The sequence below is a fragment of the Centropristis striata genome, chromosome 18 (assembly GCF_030273125.1).
Source record: "Centropristis striata isolate RG_2023a ecotype Rhode Island chromosome 18, C.striata_1.0, whole genome shotgun sequence".
Taxonomy (NCBI): Eukaryota; Metazoa; Chordata; class Actinopteri; order Perciformes; family Serranidae; genus Centropristis; species Centropristis striata.
In genome coordinates, this window is record NC_081534.1 from 13,651,405 (window position 1) to 13,678,965 (window position 27,561).

Sequence of the window (27,561 nt, forward strand, 5' to 3'; positions counted from 1 at the left end):
ACTACTCACAGCAAGGCCTGTGAATTATCTTCATATGATTTCTGGCATGACTGTTGAGTTTTTTTTAAATTATATTTGTGGTGCTTTGAGCACCATAAGCAAAGTGCCAACTAGTTGCATCGCTTTAGAGAAAAGGTAGACAACCTCAAGTCAAAACAATCTAGATTGAAAATAACAATACATGTAAGAGGAAAGATATGTATTATTGATTTGGGGGTGAACTGTCCCTTTAACCCCTTTAAATTCCCCTCAGTACAGACCTTATTATACAGTCTATGGTTCAGCCCCTTGAGACCATAACCACTAGATCTACATTATGTTATACACTGATTAAACCTACATATCTTCCTGCTACACCTGTGATAATTTTGATAAAAGCAAACGTTCGATTTAGGTATAAGTGTATTAAGTTCAGATGCTCATAATAAGCCCTGCAAATATCAACTGATCAGAAGTCGGTTTCTCTCTGACAAAGAGTGCAGATTGTCATGGGTTGTTTGGGAGATCTGATCCCAGAACACAGTGGAGGAACTGCAACAGGAAGTTACGTCAGCAAAAAATAAATATCGCCTGAAATCAAATTTTTAAAATGTAATTTTAATGACTGTTGTTGACCATAAAGCATAATAAACAAACACTGCGAAATTAAGGAATAATAATAAAAAAACAATAATGTAATCTATCTATTTACGATGCTTCAGAATTCCATCCGTTAATTTCACACAGCAGCAGCGGCAGCAATGGCAGTCGGGCAGTGAGACACATGTCACAACAATCTGTGAGCCGAAAATCATTTACTTTGGGGCCGAGAGAAGACACATAAGCAAAATGTCTCGGCACAGAAATGTTCGGGGTTACAACTACGATGAAGGTAGATAACCTTAACCCCGATGTTGCGTTACGGCAAGGCCTCAAAGCGCTAAACTCGTTAGCCGCTAAGCTAAACGTCACTGTTGTTGATTGTAGCTCTAGCAGCTAACGCTAGCTAATTTAGCTGCCAAGATAACGTTGCTGTCGTGTCACTTGGCACCTGGCACAATATAAATTACACTATAATAGTGTTATTTACTTATAAACCCAAGCTTGAAAAAACGTCATGTAAGGTGTCTAGGACTAAAAATGTAGTTTACTAAAGTTGGCGACAGCTGTGTTACTTGGCTAGCTTGCTAACTTTCCACTGTTTAAAAAGAAATGATAAAAGCTCTGAATGCACGTGTGTATATGATGTATACACACTGAGCACAGCACAACCGCTGAGCTTATTAACTTATTAGGCTTCCCAATTTCAAAAGACTACGGTGAAATCATTACAGCACTTTACTTGCCTCCTAATTGTGTGTTTGTTATGCGTTCTGTAAAGTTGCTGACAAGGCAAAGTGACAGCTGTGACAAAGGACGCTTTCTCTTTACGACAACTCCAATACATGTGCATGTTTGGTTGAAGTTTGGATATGGGAAAAACAACTGAACTTTAATTATATTTTTCTAGACTTTGATGATGATGACGTGTATGGTCAGTCTGTGGATGATGACTACTGCATATCTCCAGCAACAGGTTGGTATCAGTTTATTCCTTATGATGGGTCAATGAGAATATATGCTGATGATTAGATGGTATTGATCTGTGAGAACTTCACTGCTTCATATTGTTGTAAAGTTTATTTGCATTGTTAGTAGAGGACTGTTTAAAATTATACAGCACTTACAGCTTTTAGTTTGTAAGCAGCCAATGAGTAACGATGTTTATGGTTCCTACAGCAAATCAGTTCATCTACTCGCGTCAAGAGAGGCAAGCACCGAGGGAGGAGCCTTTAGAAGAGGAAGAATATGAAGAGGATGTACCCATGTCCCCTACCATCAGCCACAACCTTGACCCTCTCGACCAAGGTAATATTGTGAATTCAGTGTACAGTTTACTTGCTCTTTTGGCCAATTCCTTTTATTTTTGTGTTTGTAAATGTACTCATTAAAGACATTAACATCGGGCGTCCCGGTGGCTCACACTGGTAGAGCGATTGCCGTGTAGGCTGAGGCCTTGCTGTGGCGGAGCTGGTTTCGAGCCTGTGCTCCCTTTGCCGCATGTCTACCCCTTTGTCACCCCCTTTCACTCTGTCACTGTCAATAAAGCATAAAAATGCCTAAAAAATAATCTTAAAAAAAAAAAAAAAAAAAAGACATTAAGATCCTGTTGAAAAAGTGGAGGGTTAACATGGTGAAGGGACTAAATAATTGCCTGATGGGCCAGGGGCAGTAAAAAAAAGTATGTAGGAACGTGGTCTCTTTGTGGCAAGAAGCGAGACAGATACCATGGGAAGCACAACCTAGCTAACTGAAAGGTCGGCTTCCCCAGCGCAGTCTTCAGACACTGTCAAAAGTTATGCAGCCATTCCAAAATTAAGGCTTTAAATAGCCAAGTAAACATTTAGGAGTTTAGAAAGGGTGCGAAAGCAGCAGTGTCATGGTCTTTGCACAGTGTAAATATAGCCTAAATCTGCCCTTTCACCTCAGTTAAAACAATATTTACTGCATAATAACTAAGGATTATGAGGGTGTCAATCCAGCTAATCTGGCTGCACTCATTTGTAGATTTACAATGGGCTTTATTTGTTTATTATTTGGGCAAATCATTACAATGTATATTTGACTATTTTTTCTTTGTCTTTTTTTTCCAGTAAAAGTATAGGGGCCACTGGAGAAAAATGTTTTGTCGGTTGTTTTAGTTTGCTGATCTATTGTTCTTTGTTTAATTTATTTCCTGGATTGCGAATATAATGTCAGTGTCTAATGTGTTTTGTTGTACTTCATAGCCAAGCTGTATTCCTGTCTGGACCATATGCGGACTGTGTTGGGAGATGCAGTTTCAGACTCAGTCCTGACCCAGGCAGCCATAAAATGTGGATTTGACCCACAAAAGGCACTGGATGCAGTCCTGTCTGAAGACGCTAAGGTGGCCCCAGTTACCAAAAGCACCAATGAAGAGACGGCAAGAGTTAGCCAGGAGAAAGCGCCGCTACCACAAAGAACCAAACAAGAGGCCGTTGCTGAGAAAGGTACGCCTGGAGTGGATCAAATTATTATCATTTTCTTGCTCAGGAATTTTTTGTTCTTGTCTGATCCACTGTAGTTACATATTACAGAATGGTTATTGGTGGCTTTTGAACATTTACATTGAATACTTTTCACCAGGTAATCACCAGGCACATTTTTATCCATTATGCAACATGATTAAAACATTTAAGTGTTATTTTCTTGTCATGTAGCTACTGATAGATCTAGCCTCCTTTATTATGTGGTTTCATAAATACAGCCTGGTACCAGTACACAAGATGAGGCCTAGTCTGCTTGCATCACCTGATCAATATTTAGAAGTGGTTCAGTATAGAGTCTCCCACTGAGCTGGCTGATTCATTTGGCATCAGGACAAAATGATGAAAATAGTTGTTTCACAGTTAAAAAGCAATTTATCAACTGAGCACTGAGGGGAGACACATGATTAGTCAATTAGCGCCACAGACAGGACTTACACTATTGTCAAACATTATCAAGCTGTGCATTTTCGTCTCTATGTCTTCTGCATATCATCCGACATCGCAGTTTGTTTTTACATTCACAAAACCAGTATGTTGGCATAGCTACCCATCAGTGTTGGTTTGAAGGATTTTAGATTCAGGCCGATACACTGGTCTTGAGTGTTTGGTTAGGGAAAATCCTGTCCTCATGTAAATTGATTATTGTGGATGCAATGTCAGACTGAAAATAGAAATGGAGTGTAACAAGTTTTAAACACCGTCTGATATCAGACTTTAATTCGTTCTTCAGATGTAGGCCATTAAATTAGCAAAATAAAATGACCAATGTCACCTAAAAAAAAAATCCAACTGGCTCAGCCAATCACAGATATGTGATACATTTGTCCAAACGCCCATTAGGTTTGTTTACATGAAAGCTTAACAGCCAGGAACATTTTACTGTACAATTTACACATGTGAGTGATGACAAATGTTTAACAAAGTGCCTTCTTTCTGTTCTTTTCCCTCTTGTTTATGGTTTGATTCATCTGACTGCTGTTCTGTGCTCCTCCTGTCTCTCCTCTTCGACAACTGCGATTGGCTTTTGTAAGGTAAGGAGCCAGCATTTCTGCTTCTCGCACAGACATTACATCCAGTGAACATAAACCCCAGACTGATTTGTGCAAACATCCACAACCGCATGTTCAAGCGAATGCACTAAACTTGCGTGACCTCTTATCGCAACATAAGGCTGACCCTGTGGTTAGCAGCTCTGAAACTCTAAATGTTATCCATCCAAACGCTGGTCCAGGTGTTGGCAGTGGTGCCAGTCTGGCACAGCTCATGTCTCAGCATGAGCAGAAGAGTAAGGCGACAGGAGCAGTTGACACAAGGCGAGGTTTGGGTGTTCCCTCATTGGGTGCTCTCACCCTAGGACCTAATTCACCTCCGTCCATTATATCAAATCAGAATAGTCTTTCATTAGGGACATTGGCGTCTTTAAACATGACCTCAGCATCTCATGGCTCAGCTTCCTCCCTCCTGTCACTCAGCAGTCTGTCACTAAACAACCCCAAGATAACAACTGCAACCACTTCTTTGGCTGCTCCTCCTGGGTTTGGGAGTCTCAGTTCTGTCCTCTTGCGCAATCCAACCTCTGCAGTGGGAATTGGGACTGGAAGCAAAGCCACAATGGCTGATCCTAAGGGAAGCCCATCATTGGCTGATTTAATCCAGGAACATTCAAACCGCAGCCCAACCATCAGCAACTCTTTTCCTGCTCCCCAAAGCAGCATAACATCTATGACTTGTCAGGGGATGGCTGCACCCGCACAAACACTCTCACTGTCTGGGCTCGCTTCACAGCACCAGAACAGGAATGCTTGCATTCAATCTCAAAGCACTGAACGACCAGCAAACACACACACTTTTTCTAAACCAACAAGCAATACTACTGCATACTGCATAGGTGGGACTGTCTCATTGTCTCAGCTAGCTTTGCAGCATCAAACCAACAGTTCCTTGACTTCCCCTCAACCCTTCAGCACTGAATCCACAGCAAATGCACTGAAACAACCACCTGGCATCTCTGAGCAGCTCTCTTTGTCACATTTGGCATCTGAACACAAAGGCAAAACCTCAACCACCTCAAATGGGTCACCGTACTCCCTCACCTCGCTCCTTTCACCAGCAAAACCAGCGAGGGCTGGTGTGTTAGCTGAAAGTACTAAAGAGGGTGGGGCAAAGCGTAAACTAGACCACAAAACATACCACCAAAATGTCCGGCCACCCAAGCTGCAGCAGGCTATTGATTTGAGTGCTCTCATGGCCCAGTCAGATGGAGCAAGCCCTCGCAACTTTGACAACGACCTACCTTCACCAACCTCTCCTACTCCAGTTGCCGCAGGGCTTGATTCTTCAGTTTTTGCACAACCATCAGTATTTGCAATTACTTTGTCCATTCGAAGCCACAAACAAAAGAAGAGGATGAGGAATATATTGAAAGGAAAAGTAAGAAGTCAAAGGACAGGAAGTGGTTACCTGAATAAATCACAGGACAAATCCGAAGAGCAGCATACGCCACTCTCGCCAATTGAACCATTCCGCTTTGATGTGCCTTCCCCTGATGACATCGTCCGTGCTAATCAACGGAAGGCCTTTACCAGGTAGAGGTAGAGGAAAACAATAGCACTTAATAAGATAGTTTAGATTTATTGAAGTGGGGTTGTATGAAGTATTTATTCATAATCAGTGTATTACCTACTGTAGATAACGGTCACCATACCCTGAATTTGGATAATCAGAAAGGAGGCCTGGCAGAGCAATTTACTGCCATACAGGAGGGCATCAAAACCTGTTTTATATTTAGAACATTTCCACTGCTTTACCTTGCTGCCAGGCAACCCCCTTAGATGAGGAACTGAAGCCGTTACATCCATCAATCATGTTAAAAGCACCAGACTCTTTGACAAAACCAGTCATTTAAACAAACCAACAAACAAAAAAAGCAGCAGTAGACCAGCAACTCTTTATTCTTGAGGTAAAATTACTGTTTTTGTCAAGGGAGCCTGGTGGCTTTGAAAAGAGCTTTGACTTCAGTTCCCTGTCGGAAAGATAAGTAGTGAAAATATCTAAATACAGCGCACACTGATACTGATGTTTTTAGGTAGGCCTTTTTTTAGGGGGCTTAAATTGATTTTGCTGCGGCCCCTGTTCACAGCTGTACATTGCTTAGCGCCTTGCTGATACTCCTGCCTGCTTCTCTAAACATGGACCACCATATACTGTAGGTGATACACTGACTATGGAGTATCTCGTATAAACCCACTTCAAAAAATGAAAACTATTCCTTTTATTAAGCTGCGTCTCATTTGGGATGAGAACCTTGGATCTTTTTGGCGGCCTTTCCTCTATCAACTGAACTTAACTCGAAGAGATGCAGCACTCGGACATCAGTTCTTTTAACTGCATCCCACAATCATGTGGGAGTAAAGAAACTTTGGGGACCAACAATACTACAGATCACATACTAACTGCTGATCACTGAAAATTGCTAGAAACCTTATTACCACAGTATTTATCTATTTCTTTTTATAGAGGCAAGCAAACAAGTCTTATGTTGCTACCACATACAGAACACTGATTATTAAGTCAAACAGTATAGACCATATAGTATCTCTGGCAGCTTGAAAATAATTGCAGCTAAGTTTCAAAGTACTCTGAGTATTTTAGGAACATTTTAGAATATTTTTTCATTTACTGCAGTTAACATGTTTTCTACATTTTAAATTTGAGTCTTATTTTTCTATTCTTGGATGGCCATTGGCTTTTTAATTTTTTAAAAGTAGTTTAATCTTAGCCAGGGAAAATTGAAAGTGTATCTCTTTCTGCATGGCCTCTTTTCTAGTTTTAATCTGCATGAACCCTCAAAAGAGAAAAAAAAATAGGTTGATTTTGTTTGCAGGTGTGCTGCAGCTATTGTAATATGGATCAGTTAACCATTGTTCTGGTTTACTGCTGCCTGTGTTTGAGATCATGGGGTAGACATTTTGGCTTAGAGGACACCTGGAGATTTTCCCATGAGGGAGCGAGAACACACACACACACACACACACACATACAAGTGAACACTTAATGTTTGATATTGAAGGAACAAGTTAACTATGAATGCAGGAGCAGTGAATAAAGAGCGTACAGCATTAGTCAGAGTTAATGCCTTCAGACCTGAGGTAAAAGAGGTTTTTCTTGCTCTTACAAGCTTTTAATATTACGATGTACAAATGAGTTTGATTCATACAGGGTGTGTCATGGCACTCTTCCAGAATTTAATTTGTAAATTTTTGAAATAAAGATGACTGAATGTACTTACTCTGAATGCACCTGTGTCTGGGTGTGCTTGTGTGTGTCTGAGTGTAAAAAATGATTATTGTGTTAACCTAATTCTCCATAATCAGTTAAATCAGTCCTCTATTCGCTGTGTGTTCGCTGGGTGTAGTATTGCAGGTATAATGTTTTTTTTTTTTAGGCCAACCTGGAAGTTAGTGTTTCGCTGGTTCACTCAACAAAAAGCCAATGTGATTTTTTTAATTTTTTATTTCATGATTCTTGAGTGCTAGGAGTAAAAAGCTACACCGCGATTGCATGACTTCACCACCATCGAGCTCACAATCATTTTTTAATATTCCTGCCACCACTGTAGTCTCCTTTAGCCACTTGTTAGCAACTGTCATTTTTTAAGACTCATATAAGCTTCAAAATTCCAGAGTGGGGGTATTTACTGAAAGCTTTTATGTTGTATAACAAAACTGGAAAACCTCTTAAGCTTGTGTTAATCACAAAACTTATTTCAGGCATTTAACCTAATACCCACTGAGTTTGGTAGGATGGAACCGGATGTGCAAAAATGCTAACTCATTTCATGATGTTAGGACTCATTCCTGTAGCACTCTATTTAGGTCTAAAATATGAGTATGTATGTTTGTGCAGTACTAAGTCTGTATTTAAATATGAACTATTGGCCTCAATGTAAAGATATTATGGAGTTGAATTGAGATTTCAAAATGAAAGAAAACGGCATTATGTATCTGGTGCAGTGTATGCATTTCTTGAGTTTCTTGAGGCCTCTCACTTTGTTGGGAGTGAGTCATTGGTATTGGTTTGAATGGAAAGTTTTGCCCTTAAAGAAGTACGTGTTTAAGACTGAAGATTGAACAAAGTCTGGTTCAAGGGTTGGATAACAACATGTACTTTCAGCTAACCTACTGCCTTATCCTCTTACTGTTGTCATCAGGACACTGGTCTGTGTTGTAGTTAGGAGATAGGAGGAGATGATAAGGGCTGATATTAAACCTTTTCTTGCTCTGTCTTAAATGTGGAAATGCTCTTTGAGTGAAAAAGGGTAGGGTTTTGACTAGATGTGTGTAAACTTTATACAGGTGCAGAAAGCTGAGAGAGGTGGACCCTCAGGGTGTCAAACATAGACTGGTGAGCCTGAGGGAAATGATAGATAATAGAGGGCAGATAGTCGTAATAATGACAAGTCAAACATTAGAAGTCAAACAGGTTTCTCAGTGTACGTGAAGTCCTGGGAGCATTATGAGGTTTGAAATATTCAGTTGTATTAGGGATGTTGTGCTGTGTTTCATGAGTGGAGATATGCATCTGCTGATGTGAAAATCTAGAAATGAGTAGTTAGTTTTATTAATGAGTGGGATGGTCCAGCCACTGTTCTGTCCTTTTTTTTTCTTAAGGCGAGCCAGTGTGTGGGTTTGGGCAGGAAGCTGCACTCTGGGAGAAAATGTCACCCCAAGCACACAGCGACTCGACGCAGCAGCCAATCATCTTTACTCTCTGTGTCTCACACACCACCTACGTAGGAAAATCTGATCATGTCTCTCGACTTTCACAGCTTTGTCAAAGGCTTTGACAGATCAGATCATTTAGTGTCTTTACAGGCTCTGCACTTCTGCAAGGCGTACATGTTGCACAAACATTGTGTTGTGATGTGGTGCCAATACTGGAAAATACCATGCTACTCACAACAAGTGGTCAAAAAAAAAGCGGTTGCAGTTGGATTGACATGTCACCAGTGCTGCTGCTTTGTTGTGGTGGGATGTGTTTACAGGAAAAAAAGGGTTAAAAGAGATATAGGATTTTTTGTTTAAATGGAAAAAGCTGCACTCTTGTTGTAAGAAATACAAAAGTTGGCTTCTACAGAGGTTGAAGGCACATAAAAAGACCTCCAAAAAGCACTGATGGGACAGTTTGCAGAAGTCACGTTATGGTTGTGCAGCCTGATTAAAAAAAGAACTGGCTGTGAAATAAATAATGTTTTCGATGGTAGTTAAAGTATCGATGGAAGTGCATAAAATATCTTACTTCAACACGTCCTCATACCTAAACGACAGAATGGGTCTTTTGCTAAGGACACCACATATGATGTTTTTATTTAACGTTGTAAAAGTTTGCGGTTTTAAACAAGTGGTAAATGTTGTGAAAAGGAACTACCTGGTTATAACCACAGAAGGCTGATTTCTTAAATAAGGGGTTTATTTCTGTAATGATTAAAAAAAGAAACTAGTGGGCTACCGCTGCAAGGCTTGCAGGGAAACCATTTTTCACAGTTTTTATTGCATTGACTTTTAACTTGAGGCAGACATAATAAATCTTATGATCATGACAGTAAATACAAACATGCAGCACAGAAAAACACCTAACTTAATTCAGGTAGGTAGGTGAAGATTAAAAAAAATCAACCTCAAAGTTTGATCACCATGGCTCAAAAGGAATGCTGATAAACGGTTGATAAAGTTGTTCTGAGTTTGTACCATACAGATAGCTTTATACTCTGTTTCTTTGTTCTGTGGAAACTCCAGATGTGTTGAACGGTCCACCATACAAAAAGCCACCACTGATCTAAAGTTAAGCAGCTGAGCTCTTAATGGAAACTGAATGCACCACAGACTTACAAAAGGTGTGTACCTTTTTTAGTTTAATTATTTTGGCAAACACTATAAATCCAGATGTGTATTGACATTATGGTTATCATGCAGTAAGTCGGAGACCTAAATCCTTCTGTAGCTGTATTTTGAAATCTCTCTGTAAACAGAAGGTGAGAGTTTTCACGTGGTTGAAATGACTCACGGTTGACTGTCTGGGTAGATGCATGTAGAAGCAGAGGAGGCATCTTTATAGATGTCATTCAATCAAATGTTGAGTGGTGGTATCCACTGAGTGTGTGTGAGTGACTCATCCTGAAAGGGGTCATATGTGTCCGACTCAAAGCTTTACCCTCAGCCCGTAGTCTTATTTCCTTCATAGTCATTTTCATTCATATCATCAGCGAATTTTTCAAATGTGAATGAAGTTTAACTCTTACGTTTGGCTCATTGGTATATCCAGTCATTTCCAACAAAAATGGGACGCTGTGTTTGATGTAGGTTTACATACATTTACAACTGACTTCACTTGATCCTTCCAGTGGAAATCACCTTATGTAGGACTTAAAGGCAGAATGATTTGGATTTGTCCGTTGCGGTTTGTAAACACAACATTTAAAAGTGTCGCCAACTCCACAGCTCAAAAAAACCTGACCACGTTTTAAAACAGGTCAACGCAGTGTCGCTCTTTGTCCCTTTCTTCTCCTTCAGTGCTCTCCTGCGGTCGGAAGCCAACCTCAACCTCATATGTGGGCTGCAAAAAACACTGGAGGCCTCTTACTTATGGTAGCTGTGATCAGGCTTTTTCCAAAGCTAGACCTTCTGCACCGTAGAGCTTTGTGTCCGCCATTTTCATTGCTTCCTTTTGGACAATCTGGCACAGATGACTCCCAGAATTGTCCCGAACACAGCAAAAATGAAAAGGAAAGAAGGATCTCTGCAGATACAGACACCGCCACCCACTTCTAGTCATAAGTCATAATGACTAGTGATGAGAAATCATTTTTGCACAAGTCTGTAGATTGTTTTTCATTCTGCTTTTAAATCATGACTTGAATCTTCATACTTTTGACCTTGTTCCCATGGTTCACTGCAGATACTTTGTAACAGCCAAAGCCAGGCAAAACATATCTGATATAACTGATTTATACACAGACGTTTCAGCCCAGTTTCAGATACAATACTCATCTCAAAATGTTTTTCCCCGTTTTCCCCCCCTCACTTTCACCTACAGCAGGCCTATAACGATTTGAGTGAAGTAAAAAATGATTCTTGTCTTTTACAGCCTTTAGCGGCCTCAAGTGGTGGGGAGACTCACTATCAACATTTTTCACTGTGATGCCCACCAAAACACTTCATAAAATATTCAATTTGTTTTTAAACTTTTGAAGGGATAGCATCTGACTACATTTCTCCACTTCTGCTCTTTTGGGTCTCTTACTTTCACTTGAACAACCACTTTGCCCTGCGAGGCTGTCAGTCACCCCGTTACCTGCTCTTTCAACCCTTCCCATGAGGGAGTTATTTAACTTTTGCCTGCAAGGTGGTGTGTATTTTGTCAAGGGGGGAGAGTTGATATTTGCATATCCTGGGCGGACTCCTCTTATCCTGTGCTCAGTTGGGCCCTCAGGCCAAGGTGTACAAATGACTCACTCATTCTTAGTCACTGCAAGGGTCCCCTGTATCAGAGAAATCCTGGATGGGAGGACACCAACTGTTTACCTGCCAGTCCAAACAGTGTAAAGAGATCCTGTTCCAGGCCTCAGAACCTGACTGTACTGTATTGCTGTTGTCAGTCTGCCCTCCTTAATGCTGCCCCCAGGCCAGCCTGAAAGAAATTATCTGGAAAGTCAGTTGTTTGCAAAGGTATTATAGTGTTTTGACAGAGAAACATGTCCGGTAGTTATAAAGTGAGTTGTTTGTTACTTAAGACCTTAGGGGAGTTGTGTAGGGTGCGCCTTTCTGTTTCTCCCCAGGTTAAAATAAAGAGGTGAAGATCTGATAAAAACAACTTTTGGTACTTGAAGGGGTGGATGGACCTTTTCAAGATATCTACTTATCTATAATCGGTAGATCACCTACAGTAGATGGCGGTCGGCACGCCCCCAGTTTGGAGAAGCAGGCAGGAGTCCAGGGAAGGAAGCCAAGCCATACTCAACCCCAGTTCCAAAAAAAGTTGGGAGACTGAATGACATTTTAATTTGCAAATTCTTTGGGACCTACATTCAGTTAAATACAGTAGAAAGACAATATATCAAGTGCTCAAACTGGGAAACGTTAGATTTTTTGTAAATTTATACCCTCACTCTGAAATTGATCCATTCTGTTTTTATTTACGCTTTACTTACAATTTTTGGGGAATTGGGGTTGTACTGCTATGGACTTGGGCAGCAGCAAAATGTATTTTAGTTAACTTTAAAAAAGGCTCACCTTCCAAAAATATGACAGACAACCTTTTCTGACAGGGACCTAAAGCTATTATCTGTGCTCCCCTCAAAACCACCTGACTCCTTTTTGGATTTTACCTTGCAGAACATAAGAGTCTACTGCTGCCTCGATTGCTTACTTTGTCTAATCAGTGACACTGGTGTTTTTAAAGGGTTATTTCAGAGTCACTAAAGTCAGCAGAGGCAGCAGTAGACCAACATCACCTGTTATCTGAAAGGCAAAATAACGTTGTTTTATTTCCCAATGAAGTCTGGTGGCATTTAAGAGAGCTTAGATAGCAGTTCTCATTACTACAGTACATTGCGTAGCTTCTGTGTCAGTACTCCTGCCTGCATCTCCAAAGTGGACAAGTACTTCATACAACCCCACATCCAAACTATCCCTTTAATTAGTACGGGTTGTTGAGGTACATTAGATGCTTAGTTTTTACGTTATGGATCATTTCCACAGTGTACATTGGGTGGTGTAGGTTAAATTATCTGATTCTAATGACCTTATTGGATTTAATGTGATCTCATGAGATCATTTGTTTAACAGCTGACGTTGTCCATTTAAGTGAATTGCAGGCTGAATAGTGTCCAGTTTCATACAGGTGGTTGAAACCTCAATGTCACTGTAGTAAGAACATGAAAAAACCTCCAGCTGCAGGAAGGAACCAAAATTCCCCTGAGCGTACTTTTCCATCTCCTGTTGCCCCTTACTGCAGGACAGATAATGATGATAGTTGCGTTCAAGATATAGAACTGTATTTCAAGTGTCTTTTTTGTACTTGTTCATCTTTTAAAAGTACAGGTAGATCTCAGAACAGTGTGTAGAAATGAATATGTACGATTCTGTATCTGCAGCTAGCAGTTTTAATGAGCTGTAACCTTTTAAACAAGAATGTCTTTGCAGCTTTGCATTGGTTGACCCCTTTTCCCAACTTTTGAACAGATAAGGAACAATGTGTGGGAATGAACAGCATGCAAATTGTATAACTTGATACAGAAAAGCCTCTTCAGGGTGCAGTGAGATGCCTCACTTGTGAATCAGTGTTTCAGAATGAGAGGGACTTTTTTTCTCTAATGCAGAGCCAGTCATTCAGAGAATGCTTGGTTAGAGAAAGTCCATTAATAATTCTGTTGAATCACACCTCCTTTCTTCTCATTTTCCCTCAGGGTGTTTTTTTTATGAAGATTAAACTGCATTAAGCACACATATACTTACATGATACACGTATACATACATGAGCACACATATACTTAGTGTAATTGTTTAAAAAAACATGCTGAACCAAAGCTTTAAGATGGAAAACATGTTTTTAAATCTTAAAAAGTCTGAAACACCAAGAAACGTCCTTTGATATCAACCAAAAATACAAAAGAAAAGCAACATTTTATGACTTAATGTTTCCAAGTTGTAACAAATCAAGCACTTTTGGCTATCCGGATATTGTGGATGTGCAAAATATGTGCAAGATTAATTAAATCCGGTGTAGGCGATAATACACACGTTCACACTTTGCTGAAGTGACACCTTTTCAACCGATTCATTCTGTGAAATGCACTGTCACACTGCTCTATTTACGTGGAGACGGGAGGCAACGGCCACTTCTGAAATTAACCCTCTCTGAACCAGGATGTCACTGCCACACACACATGCACACAGACGTAGACAAGGTGCAGTAGGCTTGGCTGTGCAGCCCAGTCTAAATGAATCAGTACAGGTTTGATATGACTGGGACCGGTGGCCATTTGGGACTGGGATGACGCAGCAATGACCTCAACGTGTCTCATCACTGCTGCAGAATATGAACTGGCAGTCAGATAGATGGAGACTCAGAGTGCAACTGATTGCATCACATGCTCACACTTCAGAATGTGTACTTTCTATGCCAGGAAGGCACCCAGCAATGACAAGGAAAACAGTCATAAACGGTACATTTTAGTAATATCCTATGGATGTCTAAACACCACATTGACATACACTGCTGAATAAACAATCCTGGTGTTTTAGAGTCTTAACGTGTTTCACATGGTATTTTATGTTACTATTGTGCTGCCACAGACAGTGTTGGGGGGCAGTCATGGGAATGCACAGTCACTACTCATCAATGGCAGTGTTTGTATCACAAAGTGTAATGCTTTGCATTAGAAAAGCTACATGAAAGTCGATCACACTCCTATAATTGCATAAAAATGTTTTTACGCTTGCTTGAGGTGGTTTTTGCCTTTGTCAAGAAACTGTTAAATGGGATTTGGAAACGCCTTGACATAAGTTATGATGTAGCACACCTTTAACTCACAGGACTGATCAGCAGTCTCCTGGATAAAATACTAATCTGTCTTCATGTCCAGGACAGCATTAAACATGGCCTAAACTAGCTGATGTTATATAACAATTAGAACTTGCCCAATCGACCCAAATTCCTGAAGACCTCCATTGTTCTCTCTGGCCAAGTGGACTTGTTTTGTTTCACGTTTCTTCTGCTGTTTACTGATGGATTACAGCCGAACGTAGCCGAAAGCATCAACTTCTGACAAAACTACATTGTAGACTAGTTTATTCGCTCTAAACCAATTGATGAAAACATGGCTTAATTTACATTTTCACATTTTCTTTTGTGACATTAAAAAATTCCTTGCCTGACAATCAAGTAGAAGCACAGCTATGAACTCCATCTCCAGAGCTAGAAAAGCAGAAACAAAAGATCATATCTCATGTACAGCCAACCCTTAGTCTGTGGCTGCTACACTGACTCTTAACTACAAAGTGACTTGAAAGTGTGAGTCAAGTTTTCCATCTAAATGATCTTTTTACAGTACTCTTATCAAAGGGTCAGTAAAGTTATCTGGAAAGTCTAGTGAGGTAAACCTTTTAATCCTGGCCCCTTTTAACATGGAAAAAGTTGCAATATGTTCCTCATGTCATAGGTAATGGCCACAGTTAGTCATGTGTGCCTTGTTTGTGAACAGTTTTGTTCCTGTGTCCTCTTTAGCTAAAATCAGAGACGCTACTCACAATAAAGTGGATGAAGTGGTACCCAAAGTGGCCCGCATGACCGTCTCTGGCAAGAAGCAGACCATGGGCTTTGATGTTCCCAGGTAACTAACACACACCTAATACACATCATTCTCACAGAACAGTACAACACAGTGATAAAGGGAGGGTTCTGATTAATTGAAGTACAGTTGTTTGAGGCATTTACCCATTATCAGTGTATTTACCTACACTAGGTGGCAGTCAGCACGGCCCAGTTTGAACGAAGAGAAGCCCCCGTACACTTAAACTTATATAAAAAAAAAAGTTTTAGTTGCTGCCACCATCCACCACAGTACATTGCTTAGCTTCCATGTCCGTAGCTGCTTCACCAAACTGGGGGCATGCAAACTGTCATATACTATAGGTAATAGATTGATAAGTACCAAAAAATCCAAACTGTCCCTCCAAGTTGTGAAATATGAAATACCTCCCTCTATTTACATCGGATTTGATTTAACTCTTTGGAAAAAATATTAGTTTTAATTAAATTTAAAGGTATGAGCTGTGAACTTGTCTGCAAATATGTGAACTTGCACACTGTTTGCACAATCCTTCCCACATTTAAATAGCTCCATATTTGTTAAAATTGTTTCTACTCTTTATATTTTTATCTTTTTTCTTTTTTGTATGTTGACTTTTTTTTACTCTATATTTTCTATTTTTATTTTCTTTTTTCTTGCCTTAATCTATATCTATATCCACTTTGTTTTGTTTGTTTTTGTAGTTGGCAATAAAAATGTTTCAAAGTCAATTTTCTTGTCTATAATACATCATCAGTGCTGCTACTGATTTTAAATGCTAAATGCTGGAACTTTTATCATCTGTTGTGTTTCATCGTGATTAAACCCGTCCACACTCTCTCCTCAGCACAGGGGAGAACGGCGTTGTCACTCCATCAGCACGCCGAGGCGGCAGCCCTGAAATTGCCACCTCCGCCCCCGCCCTGGAGGCAACGCCAAAGCGCCCAGAGACTCCTTCTAAAGGGTCAAACGGAGACGAGCCCTCGGCAGCTCCTACCCCAGGCCGCTCCTCTGGAAAGGCTCGGCAGTCGATCAATATCAAGGCTGAACTGGAGAAGAGGCAGGGCGGCAAAACTCTGTTAAATTTGGTGGTTATAGGTAGGAAGAAAACGCATCAAACCACTCATAACTTCAGAGTTGACCTTAAAGATATAAAATAGTAAAGCTCATTTCCATCCTTCATCCTCATCCTTTTTGCTTACTATCTTATAATGCGAACACTGAGCTACAGCACATTTCCTGGGGAAGTACTGCTGAATTTATTACGCAATATACAGTTCCACTGTAATATGTTTTTGAGTGTTTTGGATGCAGTAATAACTAAAAGTAGATACATTTTACATTCTAAGTAATACAGTAACACAATTATGTGGGGTTTCTTCAAACTGGCAGCTATAGATCCCTGTCAAAATGTTCACACATTGCTACATAGCTACATTTTTTTGAAAGTCCCAGTTTTTCCACCATGTCTTTGAATTTGAAGTACAGGGTTTATGGCTCATACAGATTCTCTCTTTTAATCTTCAATCTGCCCTCTTTGTGCACAAGTGTAAGTTTAACAGTAGTAAATGAGTGGAACTGCAGACCAATGCATTTGCTAAATCATGTTTTCTCATTCTCAGTTACACCAGAAAAAGTGACTTGGTAGTTTCAGAAGTGCAGATGATTCTAGTTTCCCACAGCCTGTGAAACCTTTCGTTTTACGATGGTCCTCTCCCTTCCCCCCTCTCACCCTCCATCCTTGTTCCCATTTCTGTCTCCGCTTGTGCAATACTGCTTCTTTCCTTCTCCTCCTGTCTTGGCCTCCCTCTGCAATATCTTATCTCCTCTCTTCCTCTACCTGCCTTATCACTCTTGGTTCATTCTTCCTCTGTGCTCACTCTTCCCTCCATCCCTCCCCTGCTGTCTTTTATCTCGCCCCCACCCTCTGGGCTTCTTTTCTCTCCTTTCTGTTTCTTTTTCTTTTCATCCTTAACTCCTCTGCATTATTACTTTATCTCTTTGTGCAGGTCATGTGGATGCTGGTAAAAGCACACTGATGGGCCACCTGCTTTACCTTCTGGGTAACGTCAACAAGCGCACCATGCACAAGTATGAGCAGGAATCAAAGAAGGCGGGGAAGGCCTCCTTTGCCTATGCCTGGGTCCTGGATGAAACTGGCGAGGAGAGGGACAGGTACATTTGACATGAAGTTGCACACTAACAGATACATATGCACAGAGGAAAATTCTCTGTTGTCCCAGTTCACATGGAAATAAGAGGTCAGGATTGGCTACAGATGGACAGGGACACTTGACTTGATGCTTATCAAACTTCAGTCTCTTCCTGGTGTCTGCTCTGGCTGATAAAAAGTATATCTTAAGAGAATCAAAAATGTACTGTCCATGTACTGGTGATAGTGATTGTAACTCAACATAATATTGTCCTGGATGTGAACTGGAAAAAAACAGTTAATAAGAAGGACAAAATCTCTCCTAAACGAGCTGGGAAATGTTTTCTTTTTAAAAAGCACTGCCACTAATGACCTTTTAACAAGGAAAATGTGATTTCTAGAACAAATGTCCCCGTTTGCCGTCTCTGTTGTTGTTACCAGAGTGAAACGGAAGCGAAATGCGTCAGAAACAGAAAGTGACTTGGGTGGGAATCCATATTCATTTATCAGTAACTTCTGAAGCGAATGTGTAATACTTACAAGCATCTGACTGAGAGCCGCGCCCACTAGAGATGTTGCTCTCGAACTGAAATTGACAGAGGCTTTAAATCTACATGACCTTATAAGGCAGCCCAGCTTCTAGGGCTGCTAGATTATGGGAAAAAATCTGAATCACCGTTGGAGACCAGACTCAGATCAAAATAATTAAACATGATTGCCCAAAGATCTTGCATTCACCCAACAATTTTTTTTACAATTTTTATAATAGTAAACTTTAAATATAAACCAACTGAAATTCATAAAGGGAAAAAAGAAAGAGAAACAATATATATATATATATATATATATATATATTTAAATATACATTTTCAGAATTTAGTAGAATTTTTAGTTCATTTTGTATTTTTATTTATTTATTTTATTTATTTATTTTAATTTTAATCTATGATTTTCATGCTTGAAAGGTCTTCATGTAGTGTCAATATTGTTCAAGTTATTTTCTTCATTATGTCTCTAAAAGTCAATAAAAAGATAATTGCAAAAAATAAAAATATAATCTAAAATAATTAATAAAAATAAATGAGATAAAGTGAGTTGTAGAGCACTGCCACGACCTACTGAAATACATATTCAACCTTTTGGTAAACTATATGCAACATGTCACAGTCAGAAAAAAATGATAGAAAACACACTTACATACAGCACAATGGTTGTAAAAATCATCTCTTCATTTATCTGCGTTTCCTCCAGAGGTGTGACGATGGATGTGGGCATGACCAAGTTTGAGACGAACTCTAAGGTGGTGACTCTAATGGACGCACCAGGACACAAAGACTTCATCCCCAACATGATCACAGGAGCTGCACAGGTACGCGACACAAGTATTCAAGCCGCCTGCATGTTAGGGTTTGATTAATTTCCCCCTTATATTATCAATTCAACGAATAAGCCCTGGGTTTTTTACAACAGTGAATATTTAAAATCCCTCTTGTTGTTTGACCAACAGTCCAAAATCCAAATATATTTCATTTGTAATTGTAAAAAATGAAGAAAGGCAGCAAATATTGACATTTGAACAGCTTAAGAATTCTTGACATTTTGACACAATTAGTAACACAATTAACACATGATTATTATTGACTAATCTGCCAAATATTGCTCTCTTTTATATATAAAACACCAGAAAACACATCAGTTTACTATATTTTACGAAAAATTATGGACTCAGTGTTTCAGTGGTAATACATGTGGACCAACAAAGTGAATGAGAGATCTCCAGAGTATGAACCTCCTGATGCTGGTGTTACAGTTCTTTGTACAGTCATAAGAAAAGTCTTCAAATTTTAGAAATGGGTCATGCTAAAAATGTACAATAATAGTGCATGACCAGTTAATTCTGGTTTCTGGTTTAATTCTGGGGTGGAAATAGTAGGAAAAATACAAATAAATCAAATTAGAAAGCCACATGTATGTACAGTTGTATGTAATAATCATGCAAACAGTAATCTGCAGTTATTCCAATATTCTGTAGCAAAGTGTCACATTTAATGCATATAAAATGCATATAACATAATAATAATAATAATAATAATAATTCAGTATAGTCGAGAGGATGATAAAAATGAAATCGTCTTTCACAGTTTGATACTTTTATAATGCATGTTATTAACCCTCCTGTTATGTTCGTTTCTCAGGAACAGCATTATGTTTAATTATCCAAAAGTGTCAGAAACCAAAAAATCGCAATAAACACTGATTATATTTCATGATTAACTCCATTACTAACCATCTCAATCAATATTTAGTGCAATGGTGTTCTTCACCTCTCACAGATCATGGTTCAATGAGGATAATTCAATTGTTTTTCATTAAAAAAAATGCATGTTAAAATTTTTTTATGTACATTGTAAAGACCTACATATAAAATACAGTAGTTTTACATGAAATTGAGCTTTTGAAAATTGTATTTTGCATTTTTAAATTTTTTTCTTTTATTGAGTGTTGTTGATAAAGTAACACGAATCACCCCAATATCTATGTAATATAAACATGCAAATATGTGAAATTAACCATTTTCATTTTATATGTTGATTACACTTATTAAGCCAAGCAGAAGAAGTTTCATCCCGAAAAAATACTTGTAACTTGTAGATTTTTTAACTTTGAAATGGGTCAATTTGACCTGCAAAATAACAGAAGGGTTGTGCCCCACACATTTTTTTTTTTTTCACAATTCCTCCTCTGAATATATAATTGAGGCTCACGGTGAAACTCAGCGTCTCTCTAACTGAACGAACCTCTGCTTGATTAAAACAGTTCCTTCTGTGTACCCTCGGCCTGCCACACCTGTCAGTCTGATTTGAAATATCTTCTGTGGTTTTGGGTGTTGGTGTCACAAGGTGTTTTTGCAGGCATGGGTGTGCGTGTCTGTCTCTTTTTTGAGACACTAATGTAATTTCTCTTTTTACCATATGACTGTCCTCACGTTCAGCCTCATCATGTAGTGACTAATGGGTTTCTACTGCAAGCAAATCAAGCTGTCTGTCTTTCACATAGAGTCAAGATAATACTTCTCAGCCTGTCATTATCTACAGTAAAGTGTTCCTTCATTTAAAAAGAGAACCAATAGATCTATATTACTGTTTGCATGACTCTATCGTGCTTTTTAATACTTATTATGCTAATTTAAACCTGTGAGCCACAAGGAGTTTCAGGGCGTTTTTTTTTCCTGTCACATTTTTCTCACTTGACGTCTGGTTTTTCACTTACACAAACTCGAAAGTATCTTTTTTGCAGTATAATGCTAATGATCATAATAATATAAAATCTATATCTACAAAAATGTTTTTCCAAGTGCCAACAAGTGATGCCAATATTAGAAATAAATGGGCGCTCCACAAACTACTCATTCTGAACTATTTACATTTTTAATAACCTAGAAGTACTCTCTTGTCCTCTCCTCTCTGCTCTGTGTAAACAGCCTGCAGTTCCGTCTGAATATTCACTGTATTCTTGTGACTGTTGGTCTCAGTCGAGTCATTCATGGCTTCACAGGGGCCCCGAGGAGCACAGAATTAATAAATAATTTTTTTTTACAAAATCTAGTTAGTGCAAACAGTAAAATGAGACATGTAGATTAAAGGGATTTGTTTTTGTTTTAGTTATTTTTCTGGATTTTATGGATGTGTTTGTCCCACATCGTTCGTTCATGAATTGCCAGAAATTAGAAAATATGGCAATAACTTCTATTTTTACCATTTCTGGTTGTGATACATGATGTCATTTTTGCAATTTCTGTATCTTTTTTAATTTTTTTAAATTTTAAACATACCTTTTAAACCGGTCTGTGGGTTGTAGGGTTCTAAAGGATAAAGGATTTAAATATAATTGAAGAAAAGCAACTCATGAGTTCACCTTATTGTCTCCATCTAGATTCTCCATGATTACATGTTTTGAAGTGGATAATAATAATTGTAAAAATAATAGCAGTCCAATGTGACTAACCAGATTGATCCAGGTTTTTAGTACATTTTTTATTGCTACATGGCAAACAAGGTACCAGTAGGTGCAGTAGATTCTCAGAAAACAAACAAGACCCAGCATTCGTGATATGCACACTCTTAAGGCTGTGCAATTGGGCAATTAGTTGAAAGGGGCGTGTTCAAAAAGATAGCAGTGTGGCATTCAATCAGTGAGGTCATCAATTTTGTGAAAAGGCAGGTGTGAATCAGGTGGCCTCTATTTAAGGATGAAGCCAGCACTTATTGAACATGCATTTCTCTTTGAAAGCCTGAGGAAAATGGGTCATTCAAGACATTGTTCAGAAGAACAGCGTACTTTGATTAAAAAGTTGATTGGAGAGGGGAAAACTTATAAAGAGGTGCAAACAATTATAGGCTGTTCAGCTAAAATGATCTCCAATGCTTTAAAATGGAGAGCAAAACCGGAGACACGTGGCAGAAAACGGAAGACAACCATCAAAATGGATGGAAGAATAACCAGAATGGCAAAGGCTCAGCCAATGATCAGCTCCAGGATGATCAAAGACAGTCTGGAGTTACCTGGAAGTGCTGTGACAGTTAGAAGACGTCTGTGTGAAGCTAATCTATTTACAAGAATCCCCCGCAAAGTCCCTCTGTTAAAAAAAAAAAAGGCATGTGCAGAAGAGGTTACAATTTGCCAAAGAACACATCAACTGGCCTAAAGAGAAATGGAGGAACATTTTGTGGACTGATGAGAGTAAAATTGTTCTTTTTGGGTCCAAGGGCCGCAGACAGTTTGTGAGAAGAGCCCCAAACTCTGAATTCAAGCCGCAGTACACAGTGAAGACAGTGAAGCATCATGATATGGGCATGTTTCTCCTACTATGGTGTTGGGCCTATTTATCACATACCAGGGATCATGGATCAGTTTGCATATGTCAAAATACTTTGAGGTCATGTTGCCTTATGCTGAAGAGGACATGCCCTTGAAATGGGCGTTTCAACAAGACAATGACCCCAAACACACTAGTAAACCAGCAAAATCTTGGTTCCAAACCAACAACATTGATGTTATGGAGTGGACCTTAATCCAATTGAGAACTTGTTGGGTGACATCAAAAATGCTGTTTCTGAAGCAAAACCAAGAAATGTAAATGAATTGTGGAATGTTGTTAAAGAATCTTGGAGTGGAATAACAGCTGAAAGGAGCCACAATTTGGTTGACTCCATGCCACACAGATGTGAAGCAGTTATAAAAAAACTGTGGTCATCCAACTAAATATTAGTTTAGTGATTCACAGGATTGCTAAATCCTAGAAACAAAAAAAGTTTGTACAAAATAGTTTTGAGTTTGTAAAGTCAACGGCAGACACTGCTATATTTTTGAACACACCCCTTTCAACTAATTGCCCAATTGCACAGCCTTAAGTGCTGCATATCACGAATGCTGGGTCTTGTTGGTTTTCTGAGAATCTACTCAGAATCTACTAGAATCTTTTTTTTTTCAAAGAAAAACTCACATAGGTTTAAATGCATGCTTTTTCCAAAAGACTTCAAAAGTAAATCGTAAGTTTTGTGAAGCTTTAGTCATAGTGGTTCTAAAATTAAACTACAGTAATTTTATTTTCCTGTATTCGCCTTATTGAGGCTTCTTATTTTGACAGTTTGATATGGTTACAAATTATTTCTAATATTAGAGACATACCAATCTTAAACCTCACAAAAGCCCATTAACAATATGTATTAAAACATGAGAATACAGCTGTTAAATTGCCTACCCAATTGAGTTTCTGTGTGATTTAAACGCTTGTATCTGCCTAAGCGGGAACAGATGCATGTGGTTCTTATCTTCCCCCTCGGTTGTCTCTCCAGGCCGATGTGGCGGTCCTCGTGGTCGATGCCAGCCGTGGAGAGTTCGAGGCGGGCTTCGAGGCGGGAGGTCAGACCAGAGAGCATGCCCTGTTGGTGCGCTCGCTGGGCGTCACTCAGCTGGCTGTAGCTGTCAACAAGATGGACCAGGTCAGACACAGAGCGCTGATGTTTTTAGAGATTTACAGCAATGGTGATTTTTTGACTGTTGGCACCCTGTAATATTTTCTGTCTCTTTTAGTAAACTGTAGATTTTGTTTTGATGAAAATCTGCAAAAAAAAATGCAAACCCACTTTAGATGAAAAAAAAAAAAACAGTCAAGAAGCAGAATTTTTTATATTCTTTGATAACCTGCTATTTACCTTAAATAAAAACAAACCTTTTTCTGAAAGTTCAAGACTTAACACCTCTAAAAGTGTTCGTCAGGGGAGAAGAAAGCCTCGGGGAACTGTGTGTGTCTGTGTCTGATTGCACTTTTGTGTTTCGTCTCCTATAAATGCTGGCATGTTGCTGACACATTTCCATTTCAAAGCCGTGCTGAAGGGGAAACTTTTACCTGTTTGTACTTTTCCTTTTTCCTTTATGTGTATATACAAATCAGGTAAACTGGCAACAAGAGCGTTTCCGAGACATTGTTTCCAAACTTGGCCATTTTCTCAAGCAGGCGGGTTTTAAGGTGAGATTGCATCAAGTCACATATCATCTTCATTTTCTGATTTCTTACACCGGCACAATGCTGGTTGTATTTCCTAGCCTCCCTTTTGTTTAATCCAGTGTTTCTGTGTTTTTCCAGGAGTCTGATGTTTTCTACATCCCCAGCAGCGGTCTGTCAGGAGAGAACCTCGCCACCAGGAGTTCAGTGTCAGAGCTTACCTCTTGGTACTCTGGTCCCAGCCTGCTGGAGCAGATTGGTAATGCACACTGGCATGGCCGGGCTGCCCAAAGCGTTTACTGCCTTTTGACACTTAGACCCCGGTCTCTCTGGGGAAAAGTAAAAAAATCTCCTAGCACAAGATGCATTTTTGCACAGTATTCATCATTGGTCTCAAAGGTAAAGGTAGAGGTTGATTGCACTGCATTAATTGCCCATCTGGAGTAATTTAGACTAGTATGTAATGTTAAAAACGTTTTAAACTTAAAAAAATAAATAATCAAACAAGGGAACGTTTTAAAACAAAAGAAAACATTTTGACTCTAGTTAGTTTTTCCAATAACTCATGGACTGCCAATAAGTCAAAATATTAAATTCATAAATAATGGCTATGAACACATCCTCAAACAAATGATATAGATATATACATGAATGTACATAGAAATATAAATAATCAATGTAGAAAAAAAATTATATATTTTTTAAAAATGACATTGTCAACATACAACTTTTTTCATTATTAAAGGACTAGCATAGTCAGGCATCCATCCGGACCTGCAGCCATTTGCGGCGCTGTTCCAGACCCGCCTGTCTCGCTGGGGGTACGAATCTTCAGAGGCGTGGGTAGGGGGGGATGTATGCGTATCTGTATATGTTGAAGTTCGAGTGTGTAAACCTGAGACCCGCCTTTGTCCAGTACCTAATCAGTCCCGTCTCTATAGACCCTTTTAGCGATGAATAAGTCACAGTGCTGGCTGGAGGCAAAGCAAAGAAAAAACTGGAAGTAAACATCAATCACTGCAGAATAGACGCCTACGTGGCGCCTACGTGGCGTCTGGGCAACAGAATTTAAGGATCAGTGGGAGTTTTTCTTTATCACATGCTGCCACTGCCAGTCAGAAAAAAGAAAAAAATTACAGAGAATTACAATTGTGATCACCATTCATTAATATTGTTACCTTGGATTCCATTGGGGAAGCCCAACGGATATACCCGTTGACTGATATTGTTGATATATATATCAAAGACCTATCTGCATCGATTCATATGTTGTATAATAATAATAATAATTAAAAAAATGTATACAGCTCTTTACATGATACTCAAACACTTTACAGTTAAAACACAGTGAAAATGCAGTTACAGATAAAAACAAACAATTAAAATCTACAGCATTGGTCATACATTAAAAGCAGTTCTGAACAGATGAGTATATGATATGTACTATTATGATTTTTTTTTTTACACAATGTATAATGCAGAAAATGGTGCTTGGCGTGATTTTGAAATGGTGTTAGCTATGAATTTTTTTAATTATTATTTTTTTTTTAAATAGTCAGCAATTGACTGACAATTAACAGTAATGTTTATTTAACTGTTTATTTTATTCCTGTTTATTCTTTATTTTCTCTGTTATCTTTTATAGAATTGGCTGACAATGTAATACATTGTTTGTATAATGTACAATAATTTATATCAATGTTAAATATCATTTAAGAAGTTTTATGTTTGAGAAAGTAGCTCTCTCGGTACATTTGCAGAGTGGTGAAAAAGGTCTATTTTCAATCCAGCTCAAAAAATGACTATTATTATCAATACATTTTCTCCCTCTAAAGTCAGTATCAGCATCGGTTTCATAAAGCCCATATCAGTCGGGCACTAGTGAAAATGTGCTTTAATAATGCTCTCATAAATCATTCATAATTCATTCTTCTTGCTGCCTGTTGGTATGGTCAGTATGCTCCAGTCACATTTTTGTGGAATTTTACTTAAAATTGACTCACTGTAAAAACGATTGACTGGTGTATTTTCCTACTGGGTGTCATGCCAATGCTCAGTCAAGTAACAAAAAATATTATTCATCCAGTACAAGTGGAAATGATTCATCACAACATCCTCTTTCCTAACACTGTTTTGTTTTCCCTCTATTCTAAAGATGCCTTCAAAGCCCCTCAGAGATCTGTAGACCAACCGTTCAGACTGTGCGTGTCGGATGTGTTCAAAGGTAGAGTCACTGTCACATGCTTACAGTGTGTGATTTGGTTCATGTTCCCTTTTCTGAATTAAAGCAGATGTTGCATTTTCTCTTCCCAGACCAGGGATCAGGTTTCTGTGTTACGGGAAAGATTGAGGCCGGGTACATCCAGACCGGAGACAGAACACTGGCCATGCCTCCCAATGAAACCTGCACCGTCAAAGGTAATGTGTGTGTCTTTACTGCCAGTCTGGTACGGTGGCCAACTGTGGTACTACATTATTTTTTATTTTCATGCAGTCCCAAAGAGCATGTGCTTCATAGATGGCATGAGAAAAGAGCACAAAAAAATCACTAAAACTTGAAATTATTAATCATGAGAGTGAAACATAATAGTTAAGTTATTGCATCTGCAGCAGCAAGAAGCCCTCTGCCTCTGAAGAGGCTCCAAGTAATGATTATGTTCAATGTGGATTAATCTGCTGTTTATTTTCTAAATTAATTGATTGTTTGGTCAATAACATGTCAGAAAAGTATAGTTATAATGCCATAAATCATAAAAAAAAGTTTATTTAAATTATTTATTTTACGAAAATTGTAAAAACGGGGATACATACAAAATATTTCCAATATTTTAACCAATATTCAAAATAAATAAACATGCAATACATGTTGAACTATTCACATTTTTACCATCTCTACTCACAATCTTTCTTGTCCACTCCTCTCAGCTCTGTGTAAACAGCCTGCAGTACAGTCATGGGATTTTTTGTTGATCTCAGTTGAGTCATTCATGGTTTCCCTGTTGCACTCTGGAGCATTTAATGCTAGAATTGAATGCTAATTTTTGCTAAATTTTAAATGTGACATGTAGAATACAGAGATTTTAATGAAATATCACTACTTCGTGCTTAGATTTGGTTAATTTTCCTGACAGAAGGATTCGTCTCACATGATTCATTCAGATCTGACAATAAATACACAATTTTGGGCTGTGATGAAAGCGTCTTTGAGTGTTTAGAAAAGCGCTAAATAAATGCAATGTATTATTATTATTATTATTTTTATTATCATTATTATTTTTATATTTTTTATTAATTAATTGGCGGGTTGTGGTGTTCTGAGGGTTAGTTTTTAAAAAAATTAACTAAGGATACAAAATACTACATTATAAGATAATCTCAGGGTGACTCAGGTTTTAATTGTTTATATTTTATGATGTGGCAATTATTTGTCTTTCTTTGTTGAAGTAGCTGGTATAACTGGTATTCTTTG

General features: G+C 38.7%; 1 protein-coding gene across 3 annotated transcripts in view; it reads left to right on the forward strand.

Moving 5' to 3' along the window:
* The first annotated feature begins 737 nt into the window (after positions 1 to 737).
* The window catches only part of hbs1l (HBS1-like translational GTPase), a 30,557-nt gene continuing 3,733 nt past the window's right edge, over positions 738 to 27,561 (forward strand). The window contains exons 1-13 of one of the 3 annotated variants that reach the window (XM_059355979.1): positions 738 to 871; positions 1,490 to 1,555; positions 1,759 to 1,887; positions 2,808 to 3,050; positions 15,372 to 15,477; positions 16,283 to 16,533; positions 17,445 to 17,610; positions 18,839 to 18,956; positions 23,443 to 23,589; positions 24,042 to 24,116; positions 24,234 to 24,351; positions 26,248 to 26,316; positions 26,406 to 26,510. In XM_059355979.1, the coding sequence (XP_059211962.1) occupies positions 829 to 871; positions 1,490 to 1,555; positions 1,759 to 1,887; positions 2,808 to 3,050; positions 15,372 to 15,477; positions 16,283 to 16,533; positions 17,445 to 17,610; positions 18,839 to 18,956; positions 23,443 to 23,589; positions 24,042 to 24,116; positions 24,234 to 24,351; positions 26,248 to 26,316; positions 26,406 to 26,510 (1,636 nt within the window). In that variant the 5' untranslated portion in view covers positions 738 to 828. The other 2 variants (XM_059355981.1, XM_059355980.1) reach the window with 2 other exon arrangements.